This window comes from Callorhinchus milii, unplaced genomic scaffold, assembly GCF_018977255.1.
Source record: "Callorhinchus milii isolate IMCB2004 unplaced genomic scaffold, IMCB_Cmil_1.0 Scaffold30, whole genome shotgun sequence".
NCBI classification, from domain to species: Eukaryota; Metazoa; Chordata; class Chondrichthyes; order Chimaeriformes; family Callorhinchidae; genus Callorhinchus; species Callorhinchus milii.
The window spans coordinates 702,662-719,843 of NW_024704771.1; the positions used below are offsets into that span (position 1 = coordinate 702,662).

Sequence of the window (17,182 nt, forward strand, 5' to 3'; positions counted from 1 at the left end):
GCTCCCCCCCTCCCCCTCCCTCCCCCTGGCTCCCCCCCTCCCCCTTCCCCTGGCTCCCCCCTCCCCCTCCCCCGTGGCTCCCCCCCCCCTTCCCCCGGCTCGGCCTCGGGATCCTAAACTGTAAAGTGCTCTGAGACGCTGCCCGGCGTGGAGGGCGCTATATAAATCCAAGTTGTTGTTGTTGTTGTTGTTGTATGATACACCGGCCGGTGACGGTGCTGTTTGTGTCTGTGTTGAAGATGGCGGCGGCGGCGGCGGCGGCGGTGCCGGTGAGCGAGGCCGGGGCGAGGCCGGGGCCGAGGGGGGGGAGCACAGACACCTGGACACCGAGCGGTTCCTCACCTTCACCGCGGAGACGGTCGCTGGGCAGCTCACCATGATCGACTCCGTGAGTCCCTGAGACACGCCTGACACGCACACACTTACACGCCTGACACGCACACACACTCTTACACGCCTGACACACACACTCTTACACACCTGACACATTCACTCTTACACACCTGACACACTGACTTACAGCTGACACACACTCTTACACACCTGACACACACTCATACACGCCTGACACACTGACTCTTACACACCTGACACACACTCATACACGCCTGACACACTGACTCTTACACACCTGACACACACTCTTACACACTTGACTCTCACACACCTGACACACTGACTTACACACCTGACACGCTCACCCTTACACAACCAATTACACTGATTCTTACGCACCTGATCGCACTCACTCTTACGTGCCTGACACCTTCACTGTGTGCACTGATCACACTTACAATTACACAACTGGTCCCGTCAACTGCTACACCCGTGACTTTTACACTGGAGGACATGTCCGACATATCAAAGCCACGACTGTTTGTGGGATGTCGATGTGCGCGATTGGCTGCTGCGTTTCACCCGCAAAACATACACAGTCACTACGACTTACAGTATACTCCGTGAAGCGCTTTCAGACGTCTCAAAGGCACTACATCAAATACAAGGATTATTATTGTTATTAAACTCTTACAGTCAACATTAAACATCAAACGTGTTGTAAGATGATTACACGTGTGACCCACAACCGTCATAATCGCACGTCGGACGTATCTTTACCCCCAACGCCACCGTGAACAGGATCCCAAACTACCCCACAACATAGTCACACACACTGAACTACACGCCTCCATCACCCCAGTCCTCGCCCGGCCCCACTGGCTCTCCAACACACACGTTACACTCCGTACCCCCATACCCCGAGCCCACGCCCATCACCGACCGGCCCGGGCGTCTCCGTCCCCCGTCCCCCCCCCCGCCCCGTGCCCTCCATCCTCCCCTGCGACCCCGCTTTCAGCCGTTACGCCCCGAAACTCCGGAACACTCTTCCTCTATCCCTCCGCTTTGCCCCCGTCTTCCGGTCGAGCCTGAAACCGTTCCTGTTTGACTGTCCCCACCCCCTCCCCAGGCTCGGAATCAGGCTCCCCCGCCCCCCCCCCCCGCCCCCACTCACTGACAAGCGCTCCGGGACCCCTCTCCCCCCCCACCACACACCGCCCCCCTACCCCCACGCCCGGCCTGAGGTCCCCAAGTTGTCGCTGTCGTATCTGACGTGTTACCAGCACCCTCACGTGTTGTGTTCCTGTGTGTGCGTGTGGGCGCCAGGAGCTGTTCATGACGGTGGTGCCCTATCACTGCCTGGGCTCGGTCTGGTCGCGGAGGGACAAGAAGGGGATGGAGAGCGCGGCTCCCACCGTCAGAGCCACCGTCAGGCAGTTTAACCGACTGGTGGAGTGCGTGACCAGCTGCTGCCTCAGGAACATGAACCTCAAGCCCCAGCAGAGAGCCAGGATCCTGGACAAGTGGATCCGAGTGGCCGAGGTGCGGTTGCTTTTCCGGGCGCAAAGATTTCTTTGCCCCCAAAAAAGAATCGGTCGCTTCAGTCCGCGCACAGTCACTACGCTTTGCGGCGTGTCCCGCGGAGCGCTTTGAGACGTCTCGAAGACGCGAGGAGGGGCGTTGTGGCGAACGCAAGGGATGTTGTTACTGCATTCGCACAGCGCTCCTCACGTTGGGAATGTGTCCCAAGGGGCTGGGAAGGTCAGGGGTTTGGTCCGTCAAAGGGTGGGAGGGAGTGAGGCGAAGGGACTGAGGGACGTGGAGTCCTGTAGCTCAGTGGTTAGAGCCCTCGCCTCGCAAGCGAGAAGACCCGGGTTCGATTCCCGGGCCGATTGGAGGGGGAAATCGCTTTCCCTTCAAAAGATAAAATAAAGAATAATAATAATAATAATTTGGTCGCCCGATAAACCACGATCCTTTGGCTGCCGTCGGCTGCCGCCCTCGCCCCGCGAGAATGACACGGTCTCTCCACACTTTCTGCGAAGCGCTTTCATTTCGGGCCATTTCGAAGCTGCGCCGAGGCCAGGATTATCGTTATCGTTGTTGGTGATAATTTGGGGATGTGGTGCGGAGAGGAGAGCAAACGGAGGGGGTTGGAGTAGAGAGCTCCAGAGGGGGAGCGAGCCCCAGCACAGGCACAGAGAGAGAGAGAGAGGGAGAGGGGGAGAGAGGGAGTGCGAGCGCAGGGTGACTGATGTGAGTCTCTCTGCCTCTCAGGAATGCCGATCTCTGAAGAACTTCTCCTCCGCCTACGCCATCGTCTCCGCTCTGCAGACCAATCCCATCCATCGGCTGAGGAGAACCTGGGAGGAGGTGTCCAGGTGAAGCCCACGGGCTCTGGGTGGGGGGTGCGGGGGGAAGGGGGTTCAGGTGGAGGGGCTCCACACAGTAGAGGTGGAGGGCTGTGTGCGGGAGGGGTTGGGTGGTGTTGGAAGGGCTTCAAGGAACTTAAACCTCTCTCTTCTTGCTTGCTTTCCTTCCTTCCTTCCTTCCTTCCTTCCTTCCTTCCTTCCTTCCTTCCTTCCTTCCTTTCTTTTTCTTCTTTCCTTTCTGTCTGTCTGTCTGTCTGGGGATATAATGTCGCTCTGTCTCTGTCACAGGGAGAACCTTCACACTTTTGAGGAACTGTTGGAAATCTTCTCCGAGAAAAATAATTATTCCCAGAGTCGAGAACTGTTACTGAAGGTGAGAGCGAGAGAGAGAGTGTGTGATTATAGAGCGAGAGAGGGGGAGTGTGATAAAGAGAGTGAGAGCGACTGTTTGTGTGAGAGAGAATGAGTGAGAGTGGGTGAGGGAGATAGAGAGTGAGAGAATGATAGAAAGAGAGTGTAGGAAAGAGTGTGAGAGAGTGTGTGAGAGTTAGAGAGAGTGGTGAGAGAGTGTGTGGTATAGAGTGAGAGAGTGTGTGTCACAGAGAGAGTAGTGAGAGTGTGAGAGAGTGAGAATGTTTGAGAGTGAGTGTGAGAATGTGTATGAAATAGAGTGAGAGTGTGTGTGAGAGATAGAGGGAGTGAGATAGTTAGAGTGAGAGAGACAGATGTGTGAGACAGTATTGATAGAAGGAGAGAGGGTGTGTATAAGAGAGAGTGTGTATGGAAGAGAGAGTACGTGAGTGAGAGAGAGTGGTATGAGTGCCGCGAGAATATGAGAGAGACTGTGTGTGTTGGAGTGTGTGTGGCGGAAAGCGTGTGACAGAGAGTCGTGAGAGAGAGTGTGAGAGTGAGAGTATAAGAGAGAGGGTGAGTGTGAGAGGGAATGAGAGAGACTGTCAGCGAGCGAGTGCGTGAGAGTGAGAGTGTTTTGAGAGTGCGAGAGTGAGAGTGTTTGAGGGTGTGTGGGAGCGAGAGTGGGAGCGTATGAGTCTCAGCGAGAGTAACAGAGGGAGCGTGGGAGGGATTGAGTGAGTGCGTGTGTGCGCGAGAAAGAGTGAGAGTATGTGAGCGAGATAGAGAGTGAGAGGGAGAGAGAGCGAGAGAAAGAATATGTGAGAGAGACTGAGTATATGAGTATCAGAGAGTGAGAGAGAGAGTGAGAGAGAGAGAGAGAGTATATAATAATCATTGCACTTGATATGGTGCCTTAATATGTCTTCGAGACGTCTCAAAAGCTCTTTCACTCTGTCTCCCTCCTACTCTCTCTCCTTCTCTCTCTCGCTTACTATTTCTCTAAGATAGTGTCTCTCACTTTCACTCTCTCTCTCTCTCTCTCACAGATTCTCTCGTTGTCTCTCACGCTGCCTCAGGCTCTCACACACATTCGCGGTCGCTTACACACCTCTCTCTCGTCTTTCTTGTCTCTCTCTCTGACACTCACTCTCTCTGTCTCTTTCACTCTGTCTCTCTCTCTCTCTCTTTCAGATCGTGTCTTTCTCACTCAAACTCATTCTCGCTCACACAGATTCTTTCTCACAGACACTCACACTCTCATCGTTCCTCTCTCTGTCTCTCCCTCTCCCTCATTCTCACACTTTCTCCCTCCCTCACATTCTCTCTCTCCCTCTCTCTCACATTCACATTCTCTTACTCACACGTCGCGTCTGTCTGTCTGTCTCTCTCTCTCTCTCTCTCTCTGTCACATTCTCACCATTGCGCCTGTTATAATTCTTGTAAATTCGCAGGAAGGAACGTCTAAATTTGCCACAGTGGAAAAGAAAAAATATCACAAAAGGGTTCGGGATCAGAAATCATCGGTGAGTTTTAGCCCAACTCAGTGTGTGTGTGTGTGTGTGTGTGTGTGAGCCCGGCTCAGTGTGTATCAGCCCGGCTCAGTGTGTATCAGCCCGGCTCAGTGTGTATCAGCCCGGCTCAGTGTGTATCAGCCCGGCTCAGTGTGTATCAGCCCGGCTCAGTGTGTATCAGCCCGGCTCAGTGTGTATCAGCCCGGCTCAGTGTGTATCAGCCCGGCTCAGTGTGTATCAGCCCGGCTCAGTGTGTATCAGCCCGGCTCAGTCACTTTCTCCTTGGAGCTGAACTGGCTCCAAGGTGACATGTTTGGCAACGGATGTCCGAATGGAGCCAGACCTCTGTGACAGTTTCTAGTCTGGTTCCTGGGCCAGGCCGGGCCACAGGATCCCAGGGCACTCACTGCTGCTGACAGCCCGGCCCGGCCCGGCCCGGCTCATCGGCAGGACCTGGAAGTGCCGACCAGTCACTTCAATTATTCAATCCACTATCGTGCACACAGACCACGTAGACCTTTTGCCCCGGGGCAAAGGCTCAAGCGTATTGTGATTCCTGCTTTACTCAGGAACTGGGCAATTTCGACCACCCGATAGCGTGTTTGACTGTTACTTGTTAGTTATCAGTGGGTGACAGCGTATCCTCCTTCCTCCCCGAGGCCAGCGATTGCCTGACTCCCTACCAACCTGCCCGCTCCCTCTGTTCGGCGGGCCCCGGGCTGCTCCATGTCTCCCGCCCGACCCGCCCAAACCATCGGTGGCCGGGCTTTCAGCCTCTCCGCCCCCACACTCTGGAACTGCATCCCACGGTCCCTTGGCCTCGCTTCCTCCCTTTGCCTCCTTCAAGGCCGGTCTCAAGATCCTTCTCTTCGACCGCGCCTTTGGTCTCCCTCCCACCTCCGTGCCTTCCCTCCCCCCTACCCCACCCCTGCCCCACGCTCGGTCCCCGACCCCTGACTGTCCAGCGCCTTGGGACGTCCTCCCGACGCGAAAGGCGCTCTATAAATGTCATTTTGCTGTTGTTGTTGTTTCAATCTTTTCATGCTGACCGCTGCCTCTTAACTGAGGGAAACACCTTCATGTTATTAACCGATGTTTCGGGTACAAAACGGTGTTATTTGCCATTTTGGTTCACGTGAGCAAGAGATTAACAACTTAACGTTTGAGATTGGATTATAAATTTCACGGCATAGATCATATTCTAACGTGACTGACACTCTGTGTTACAGGGCACGGTTCCTTATCTCGGCACTTTCCTCACTGACCTGGTAATGTTGGACACAGCGGTGAAAGACTACACTGAGGTAACTCCTCTCTATCACTCTCCCACCTCCGTCTCTCCCTCTCTCTCTCAGTCTCTCCATCTCTCGGTCAGACTCTCCCTCTCCGTCTCGCCCCCTCTCTCTCTCTATCAATCTCTCCCCCTCCGTCTCACTCTCTCTCTATCAGTCTCTCCCTCTCCCCCTCTCTCCCTCCATCTCGACCTCTCTCTTTAATAGCCTCGCCTTCCATTTCGCCCTCTCTCTCTATCAGTCTCTCCTCCTCTCTTTCAGTCATGCCCTCTCGCCATCAGTCACTCCTCCTCTCCATCAATCTCTATCCCTCCGCCTCTCCTTCTCTGTCTCATTCTCTCTCTATCCGTCTCTCCCTCCATTTTGCCCTCTCTCTATCAGTCTCTATCCCTCTCTATCAGTCTCTCCCTCCATCTCTCCTTCCTCTATGGAGGGGTAGAGACTGATAGAGAGGGGGAGAGACTGACAAATTATTATTATTCGTCAGTCCCTCCCCCTCTCTATCAGTCTCTACCCCTCCATTTCACCCCTCTCCCTCCGGCTCTCCCTCTCTATCAGTCTCTCCCTCTCCGCCTTTGCCCATCGCTGTAATGTTAGTTACACACTCGACCTGGCGGTGCAGCTATTCCACGGATCCGTTTTCTTGTGTTCTTATGGATAGTTTTCTTCCAGGAAATAATATTATGGGATATAGTTTGGGACATATGTGCAGGCGACAACCAGGAAGGTGGAAGGGGAAACAGTTGGACCTTTTTTGGCCTCGCACTTCTTATGTTCTTATGATGAACTGGCTCCCTATCACACACTAAACTCCTACCCCCATCACAAAGTTCTCGCCAGGCTCCACCGGCTCCCCATCGCACACACTTATCTCCATTCCCCCATCACCCCAGTTAATGTTATCTCTCTTATCTTTTTTCTCTTTCTTCCAAGGATGGATTAATTAATTTTGACAAACACAGAAAGGTAACTATTGCCTCTGAATTCTGACTCTGTCCTCTCTCACCTCGTGCTGGGGTGGGGTGGGGTGGGGTGGCGGGGGTGTGTTGGGGCTGAGCGCTGTGTGGTACCTCTCCCCTCTTCCTATGCCTTCATGCCCTCGCACCTCCCTACCTCTCCGACCTGCTTACTCCCCGACTCACTACCCGCAAGCTCTGCTCAACCTGTCTCTCATACCCCTCCATTCCACCATTGGTGGCCACACTTTCACACACATTAAACTCCATACCCCCATCAGCCCAGTCCTTGCCAGACTCCACTGGCTCTCTATCACACACTAAACTCCTACCTCCATCACCATATTTCTCGTCAGGCTCCACTGCCTCCCCATCACACACTAAACTCTGTATCCCCATCACCACAGTCCTCTCCAGGCTCCACTTGCTGCCTATCACACATTAAACTCCGTACCCCCCATTCTTACTGTCCTGTTCTGTTGTGTCGGTGACCTTAGGAGTTTGAGATCATTGCCCAGATTAAGCTGTTGCAGTCCGCGTGTAAAAATTACGCAATCGAGAAAGACCCTGAGTTCCTGGCCTGGTTTTACTGGCTCCAATCTCTGAGTGAGACAGAGAGGTAAGTGTCTCTCCTTCTCTCCCAAAAGTTATACGAGAAAATCGCCATAAGCATAGAGTACAAAAGCAAGGAAGTTATGCTGGACCTCTATAAGTCACTGGTTAGGCCTCAGCGAGAGTATTGTGTCCCAATTCTGGGCACCACACTTTAGGAAGGATGTCAAGGCCTTGGAGAAGGTGCAGAGACGATTTACCAGAATGGGACCAGGGATGAGGGGCTTCCGTTACATGGAGAGACGAGAGAGCCTCCTTAGAGCAGAGAAGGTTGAGGGGAGATTTAATAGAGATGTTCACAATTCTGAGGGGTTTTGATGGAGAGATAGGGAGAAACTGTTTCCTCTGGTGGGTGGGTCAGTAACCAGGGCACACAGATATAAGATAATTGTCAAAAGAACCAGATGGGGAGACGAGGAGATTTTTGTTTTGCACTGGGAGTTACGGTCTGGAATGCATTGCCTGAAAGGGTGATGGAAAGAGATTTGACAACAACTTTAGAAAGGAAATTGGACAGGTACTTGAAAAGGAAACATTTGCAAGGACATGGGGAAAGAGCGGGGAAGTGGGGCTGATTGGGTACCTCTTCCAAAGAGCTGGCACAAGCACGGTGACCCGAATGGCCTCCTTCTGAGCTGCAATATTCGATGTCTGTCTCATCGTGGAGGCCTGTAGCGTAGTGGTTAGAGCACTCGCCTGGCAAGCGAGAGGACCAGGGTTTGATACTCGGGCAGGGAGGAACCTTGGGCAAGTTTCCTTGCTCTACATGCCTCTGTTCACCAAGCAGTAAGTCGGAGCCTGGTTGTTCGGTGAAAGGCGGTTCACATTTCCAGGGGTAAGAAGCCCTTAAAAATAAAATTTGGTCAATCAATCCACGGCTGTTTGTGGGACACCGCCGGACGCAATTGGCTGCCACTTTGCGCCCAGAAAATATACGGGCAATTCACCTTACGGTATTTATGTCGTGCCTCATGCAGTGCAGCATCTCAGAGGGGTTTGCAAAGTCTCAGGACCTGATTATGCGCCATATCCCACATACGCTTCACCTGTCTCCCACCCCAGACCTCCGTCAACACCCTCCTCTTGCAGCCTTCAGCCACCATCTTATCCCTCCCCTCCACCCACCCACCCCCCCACCGATCCCAACCCCAACTCAGGTCCAAAACCCTGACACTCCAGTGCCTCGGGACGTCCTCCCCCCCACCGTGAAAGATGCGTAAATGCCATTTGTTGTACCAAATGCAAAGGATTATTATATCATTATAATATTTTGTAAAGCGACTGACACCTTCACAATTCCGTGTGTTTATTCCCCTGGGTCTCATGCGCGAGTGTCCAGGAAATTAGTCTTGAAGCGAACGAGCGATTTTATCTGTCGGCCAGGACCCCAGGAGAGAAACTCCCTTCTCTCCCCCCTACACTCACCCCCACCACCACCCTTTAATGTCCGCCTGAACAGGGCATAGACGGGGAGTGGGGTTTAAGGTCTCTGTCGAAGGACGGAGTCTCTGACAATGTGGCGCTCTCTCTCTCTCTCTCTCTCCTTCGCTGGAGCACCAACCTGGACAAAGGGAGCTCAGTGTCCCCAACATGTAGGGGGATCGAACCCAAACCTCCTGCCTCGGGGGGTGAGAGACTGAGTGACCTCTTGAAGTAAAAGCTGCCGTGTCAGACATTGCAATTTTTATTATTTTTATTATCATCATTATTATTAATCCACGACTGTTTGTGCGGACGCTGCTGCGCGCAATTGGCTGCTGATTCCGCACACAAAATACACAGTTAATTCGCTCTACGGTGTATTCTGCAAAGCGCTTGGCATTTTAGGTGAGGATGGAGGCAGCTTGGGGGGGGGGGGGTGGGAGGGAGGGGGAATGCCCTTCAAAGCATCTCAAAGTGTTTCCCAGAATATACGGTAAGCTACGTGACTGTATATTTTGTGGGCGAAATGCGACAGTGTCCCACAAACAGCCATGGACTGAAGGGATTATTACCAGATCCTCCAATCGACTAACAACCGGGTTCCCATCTACTGCTTCCCTCCGCCCTCGCTCGCCCCCTCACTCACTCCCTGTCTCGGCCGCTCGCTGACACACTCTCTCGCCTCCCAATAATAATAATCCTTGCGTTTGAAATAGCGTCCTATCACATCTTCAGGACGTCGCAAAAGCGCTTTGTGGAATGTACTGTAAAGGGAATCGACTGAGTATTTTGTGGGTGAAACACGGCAGCCAATCGCGCACAGCAGCGTCCCGCAAAGAGCCGTGGATTGAGTGACCGCATTATTATTATTTTTCTTTTCTGAAGGGATTGGTAACCCCAGAATAGCGATCCGCCAATCGACTAACAACCGGGTTCCTACTTACTGCCGGGTCAACAGAGGTGTGTAAGGAAGTAAGGAAACGTCCCTAAGATTTCGCCCGACATGGGAATTGAACCCAGGTCCTCTCGCTTGCGAGACGAGTGCTCTAACTGATACGCTACAGGATGAGATCTTAATATAATTCTGTTATTTTCCAGTTATCAGCTGTCATGTGAGATCGAGCCCCTGACTGAGATCAGCAGTAACCCCGCAAAGTTTCAACCAACACTAATCGTCACAGCGTGGGAAGAGTAAGTCATGTGGGGGTAAGATTATGGGTTCAAGCCCACCCCCCCCCAGCGCCCCCACCGCCAGTCTGCTTGACCCAATCACCGGGGTCTCTGGCTCACAGTCCAGGCCGATGCTGGGAGAGCGCGAGAGAGGGGGAGAGAGAGAGAGAGAGAGAGAGAGAGAGCGCCGCATTGTCACAGAGACTGTTCTTCAATTGAGACATTGAACCTCACTCCCCCGTTTGTGTCCTGTTCAGGCGGACATTAAAGATCTCCACAGGGTTGTCAGAGAGGTGGGTGGGAATGAGGGAAGTTTCTCTCCTGGTGTCCTGGCCGATGGATAACACTTTGCGTGCACATTGGGCTGCTGCGCTCGCCCGCAAAACAGAGTCACTACACTTTACAGTGAGCCATGTCTGGCTTGTCCAGCTGGGACCACTCTACCCATTAGGGCTTCGGCTTGCAGGGTTCCCGGGAGCTGAGTGGGATGACTCCTCCCTGCCCCCAGTGACTGGTCGGCCCTTCCGGTGGGGTGGGGGAGGGGAGGGGTAGGGTTTTGGGGCGCAGCGAGGATTTGGACATCTTTATTGCGGGTCTGATGACCGTCCATATTCTCTGTTTCAGGGCCCCATCCGCCCGGGGAGACCCCACTTTGTTCGGCGACGCCCAGAGCCCCACCCAGGACCCCGCCCTGGACCATCTCCTCAGCCCCTTCTCCAACTTGCTCTCCAAGGTCACCAAGGTAACAACCAATGGCGGTTCCTGTCACTGATTCCTCCCCTCCCCTCCCTGCCTGTCCCCTTCCCCCCCTCCGTCTACACTTTGCTGTGAGACCGTGGCAGGTGCTTCTGGCTGTATGGCCAGTGTTTCTCAGTACCCTGTCTAACGCACAGTCACTACACGTCAGGCCCTGTCCCTCAGTCTGCGAGGATTTTACAGTGAGCAAACACTAACAATGCCCCGCCACCCCCCAGGGCATCATAACCCCACCCACAGGGCACCATACCCTGCCCCCAGGGCACCATACCCTGCCCCCAGGGCACCATACCCTGCCCCCCAAAACATCATAACCCCGCCCATAGGGCACCATATCATGCCCCCAGGGCATCATAACCCCACCCCCAGGGCACCATAACCTCGCCCCCCAGGGCATCATAACCCCACCCCCAGGGCACCATAACCCTGCTCCCAGAGCATCATTTCCCCGCCCCGGGGCATCATAACGCCACCCCCAGGGCATCGTAACCACCCTCCCTCCACAAAGGATCATAAACTAGCCCGTGAGGGCACCAGAAACTGGGAACCATGATAGGGAGACAGAGAGGGAGAGACCGATAGAGAGAAGGCCCCAGCTTCTCTCTCTGCCCCTGGTCTCTCTCTGCCCCTGGTCCCTCTCTGCCCCTGGTCCCTCTCTGCCCCTGGTCCCTCTCTGCCCCTGGTCCCTCTCTGCCCCTGGTCCATCTCTGGCCCTGGTCCCTCTCTGGCCCTGGTCCCTCTCTGGCCCTGGTCCCTCTCTGCCCCTGGTCCCTCTCTGGCCCTGGTCCCTCTCTGCCCCTGGTCCCTCTCTGCCCCTGGTCCCTCTCTGCCCCTGGTCTGGCCTCTCTCTCTGTCCTGGTGGCCTGGGCAGCGAGTACTGGACAGTTGAGGGTGTCACGGCTCTCTCGCTCTCTCTCTCTCTCTCACACACAGTGGAGTCCTGTAACATAGTGGTAAGAGCACTGGCCTTGCAAACGAGAGGTCCTGGGTTCGATTCCCGGGCAGTTCTGTTCAGGGCAAGTTTCCTTACTCCACACACGCCCATGTTCACCAAACAGTAAAGCAGGAATCCGGTCGTTAGTCGATCGGTGCATCGCTTTTCCAGGGGGTAATAATCCCTTCAAAACATAACAATAATAATTTGGTCACTTCAATCCACGACTGTTTGTGGGACAGACACTGCTATGCGCAATTGTCTGCCGCGTTTCGCCCACAAAACATACGGTCAATTCACTTACGGTACGTCCTGCTAAGCGCTACCTTGACGAAGCGATGAGACGCTATTATCCGATGGTAAGGTTATGTGTCCCTCTCTCCATTTTCCAGCACAAGAAATGGCCCTCCGTCTCCACGCTGGACTCCGTGGGGTTAAACCCTCCCCCCCCAGCACACCCTGCCATCCCTCCCCCCGCGGAGTCTATCCCCAGGGGGCATCGCCGCTCTGCTTCGTGCGGGGCTCAGACCCCCTGCAGCCCCCAGCCCGGGCCCCCCCAGAGCGACACACGCATCATACGTGTCAGACTGGATATCGACAACGGCAACATGTACAAGAGTATTCTGGTGAGAGCGCACACACCTGTGTCACACAGACAGAGGGAGGGAGAGAGAGGGAGAGAGTGTGTGAGAGAGAGCCAGAGAGAGAGAGAGAATTGAGAGAGAGAATGTGAGAAATACAGACAGAGAGAGAGACAGAGAGAGTGAGAAAGACAGGAGTGAGAGAGAGAGAGTGAAAGAGAAAGACACAGAGGAAGATTCCCACACTCTCTGTGTGACATTTAATAAAGGTGATCAAAATTATGAGGGGTTTTGGTAAAGTAGACAGAGACCGGGCAAAAACTGTTTCCTCCGGCAGGTGGGTCAACAACAACAACAAAATTACATTTATATGGCGCCTTTCACATCGGGAGGACATCCCAAGGCGCTGGACAGAGTTTCGGACCTGAGCTGGGGGTTGGGATGGGGGAGCGTGGAGAGCAGGGGGGGAAGCAGGGAGATCGAAAGCACGGTCAAAGAGGAGGGTCTTGAAGGTGGCGAGGGAGGGGGCGAGGCAGAGGGACTGCGGAAGGCTTGCCCGCCGATAATGGGACGAGCGAGGCGGGGGACGTGAAGCAGGCTGGAGCCCGCTGAGCGGAGGGAGCGAACAGGGTGGTAGCGGGTTAGGAGGTCGGAGAGGTAGGGGGGAGCAAGGCCATGGAGGGCTTTGAAGGTGAGGACCAGGATCTTGAACTGTATCCTCTATGCGATGTGAAGACAGTGGAGTCGGGCGAGAGTGGGGGAGATGGGGTCACGGAGTTTGGTGCGGGAGAGGACACGGGCTGCAGAGTTCCGGATGATCCGCAGCCTGTGGAGGGAGGGGTTACCACGGCAAATAGATTCATGATAATTGGCAAAAGAACCAGAGGGGAGACGGGGAGAAATGTTTTTTTTTACGGAGAGGGTTGTTACGGTCTGGAATGAACAGCCTGAAAGGGTGGAAACAGCTTCAATAACAACTTCCAAAAGGGAATTGGTTCGGTACTTGATAAGGAAAGTTTGCAAGGGTGTGGGGAAAGAGTGGGACTGATTGGGTAGCTCTTCCGAAGAGCCGGCTCAGGCTCAGTGGGCCGAATGGCCTCCTTCTGTGCTGTAATGTTCTATGATTTTATGATTCGAGGTGTCGAGCCAGGATAAGACACGGGCAGTGGTGGGGAAAGCTCTGGAGAAGCATAACCAGGACCCGAGCGAGGCATCCAACTGGAACCTGGTACAGCTAATGGACGGACAGAAAGGTAACACACATCACAGTCATGTGATGACTCCTTCGTATCTCATAATATTGTTGATGTTGATGGTAATGATCAGACTCTCATACACTCACCTCACAACCCCCAACACCCCAAATAATCACTCTCATACCCTCACACTCCCTCATACCCCAAACACTCCCCACTTCGCACACACACACACCCTTATACACCAACTCTCACACCACCAACACTTCCCCCGCGACCACACACACCCTTATACCCACATCCTCACTTCGAACACTCTCACCGTTACACACCCCTCAATACCCACCACCCCCACACACACACCTCACCCCCAAGACTCCTCCCACACACACACATCCTCATACCCTCAACCCCCCTCAATGTTATTAATAATAATGTTATTGTTGGTATTATAATTAATATTACAATTAATATTGTTACTAATTGCTCTAGTTCCAAACCCTGACTGTCCAACGCCTTGGGATGTCCTCCCCTCGTGAAAGTGAATGACATCTGTTGGAGATGTTGATGTTGATGACCTTGTTGGTGGTGATGATGATGATGTTGTTGGTGCTGATGTTGTTGGTGTTGTTATTTCAACGTTGTTATTGATGTTGTAGTTGAAGTTATTAATGTTCGTGTTGTTGAAGTTATTAATGTTCGTGTGGTTGATGTTGATTTTGTTGTTGTCAATGTTGTTGACACTAATATTCTTGTTGTCGACAGAGTTGACCATTCCCCACAATGCCAATGTCTTCTACGCCATGACCTCCTCCAGCATTGATTTCCTGTTGCGGGGGAAGGGGACTGAGAGCGGCACTTCCTTCCCCAAGATCAAGTCCAAGGGGATGAAGATCTCCAGAACCTTGTTCTAACCACTTCACAGCCCAAGCTTCCTGCTCAGGGAGCGAGCGAGGGTGCGAGTGAGTGAGCTTCTGTCTAAGGCCTGAGGTCCATGTAATTCCCCCACTTTCAAACCCCGATGATGTCTGTGCCCATACATCAGCCACCACCCACCCTCCCCTCCCCTGCCCTGCCCTCTCACCTCCTCGCGTCCCCTCTCCGCCTCCCCTCTGAGAGAGCGTTTAAGATTGTGAAAGAATTTGATAAGGTGGAGAGACCTCAGTCACTTGCTCTCTCACCTCTGAGTCGGGAGGTTGTGGGCTTGAGCCCCCCACAAGTCAGGGACTCTGAGCTCACATTCCTGATGCTCCAAGAAGTGCGCTGAGAGGACAGAGGGTGAGAGAGGGTCTCATTGTCAGAGACCTTGAACATCGCTCCCGTCTGTGCTCTGTTCAGAAAGATGTTAAAGTTTGCCCCCTGGGTGGGGTGCGGCGGGGATGTGGGGTAGGGGGTGGGGGGAGAGGAGAGTTTCTCTCCAGGTGTCCTGGCCGACAGGTAAAATCACTCACTCACTCGCTTCCCGGCTGTCTGTGAGGATATTGCTGCGCGCAAATTGGTTGCCGCGTTTCGACCGCAAAACACAAGTCACTACACTTTACAATATATTCCTGTGAAGCACTTTGAGATGCCTCAATGGCAATGAAAGGCGCTGTATAAATGCAAATTTTGTTATATTGCGATTATATAAAGTTGTTTGTGTTCCATTAATACAGTAAAATGAGTATTTTATATTCAAATAAATACGTAGTCCAGGTGAACTGCCTATCTGTCTCTCTTCGTGTGTAGCTGTCACCTCGAATCATACAATTATACACGAGGCCATTCGGCTCATTGTGTCTGTGTCGGCTCTTTGTGAAGAGCTTTTCCAAGTCAACCCCTCTCCCCCACTCTCTCCCCTTAGCCCTGCAAACTCGTCCTCCCCAAATAATTATCTTCCTTCTCTCTTAAAAGTTGTTGTGAAATCGGCTTTGCAATGCATTCCAGATCCCAACAACTCGTTGGGTGAAAACATTTTTCCCCACCGCCCCTCTGTTTTAAACTATTTTAAATTGCGGAGTCCTTTAACTCATTGGTTAGAGCCCTCGCCTCGCAAGCGAGAGGACCTGAGTTTGATTGCCGGGTAGGGCAAAATGTTGACATCTGAACAACATGAGAAGCACCACATCAGTCGCAAAGATTATTATAGTTTGATGCCAAACTATAATATATATTATATCATAATATATAAGGGAATGTGTGGACTCTCCAAATATATGGAGTCCTGTAGCTCAGTGGTTAGAGCACTCGCTTTGCAAGTGAGAGACCTGAGTTCAATTCCAGGCAGAGGGTGAAACCTTGGGCAAGTTTCCTTACTCCACACAGAGCCTAATAATAATCCCTCCAAAACTAAAAACAATAATTAAATTGGTCATTTTCAATCTACGACTGTTTGTGGGACATTGCTGTGCGCAATTGGCTGCCGCGTTCGCCCAAAATATACAGTCAATTCACTTTACAGTGTGTTCTGTGAAGCGCTTTGGGACGTCCTCCCAACGTGAAAAGCACTATATCAAATGCAAGGATTATTATTATTATTATTATTATTATTATCACCCACTCCCTGGTCACAATGGCTGTTGCCAACCTCCTGGTCATATTCACTGGGCTGATATACCATTCCCGCCTTTAGTCTGAAATGGGTCTGAAATGCTGTACTCTGTCCAGCACCTTGGGATGTTCTCCCGACGTGAAAGGCGCTATACAAATGTAATCTTGTTGTTGTTGTTTAGGGCCTTTGCCTTATTTAGCGTCATTGTAAACCCACTGCTTCCCTTCATCCTCATCCTCCTGTTCGACTCCCTGACCATCAGGTATGTGCTGGTGGCCAGCAGGATGCGCCAGGGTCTTCGGGGGTCTGTGAAAGGGAGGGATGTGGAGAACCGGCAGAAATCCATAATCCTGTTCTTTACCATCTCGGGCATGTGGTCTGCTCCATGTTTGTGATGGCAATGGAGGGCAAAGTCCTGGAGTCTGACTATGGCAGCCCTTCCACCGTCGCTGAGGAGGTGGGTTTACATGATCCAGTTCCTCAGCTCCTGCTCCAACACCTTCATCTAAGGCCTGACCCAGACCCAATTCAGGCAGCGCTTCAAATCCATCTGCACTTATTCCATTACTCGCTTGCTGGGCCACTCACAGAACCGTGTTTAGCTCTGCTGCTTTCTTCTGTCTTCTCAACATTACGCTCACGCACAGACTATGTTAAAAATGTTCTGGTATCTCATTGAAATAATAATAATCCCTCGATTGGATCAAGAGCTCTTCAAGTTGGAAGATGCCTGTTATTGTTTCACAAGATATTCTGTACAATTAGATATCATTCACTCAATCCAGATCATTAATGTTTTAGATTAAAATAAAGACATTCTAACACCCTGAAGTGTTACACACTCCACAAATAATACAGATATTCTTTAATTCCCACTGGTACGTTGCTCTTTTCTCCTTTTCAGCTGTTCCATTAGCTATGATTTTGACGGTTACATTATCAAACGCCATTTTTAAATCCAAATACGCCGCTGAGAACATGAGGAGAGAGAATTGGAATACTTGGAATTGGCTCTCACCAATACTTCCCTAAAATTAAGTTAACAGGTTGCATGTTTACCTCATTTCCAGATACAGGAGCAATTAAGTAGTTACATACATCTGTGAAACCCTTTCTCTGATTTCAATACCCTGAAGCATGGAAACAGACAGACTCCAGAT

At 52.3% G+C, this 17,182-nt stretch overlaps 1 protein-coding gene across 1 annotated transcript; it reads left to right on the plus strand.

Annotated features, from left to right (window-relative positions):
- Nucleotides 1-244: 244 nt before the first annotated feature.
- Nucleotides 245-15,189, plus strand: rgl2 (ral guanine nucleotide dissociation stimulator-like 2; the record flags this gene model as incomplete). The annotated part of the gene is made up of 13 exons (XM_042344750.1): nucleotides 245-388; nucleotides 1,663-1,878; nucleotides 2,614-2,717; nucleotides 2,997-3,081; nucleotides 4,514-4,585; nucleotides 5,803-5,877; nucleotides 6,799-6,831; nucleotides 7,319-7,440; nucleotides 9,954-10,046; nucleotides 10,650-10,767; nucleotides 12,108-12,341; nucleotides 13,435-13,549; nucleotides 14,258-15,189. Coding segments are annotated over 13 exons (1,560 nt in total), but the record flags the coding sequence as incomplete, so codon positions are not given.
- Between the last annotated feature and the right edge of the window lie 1,993 nt (nucleotides 15,190-17,182).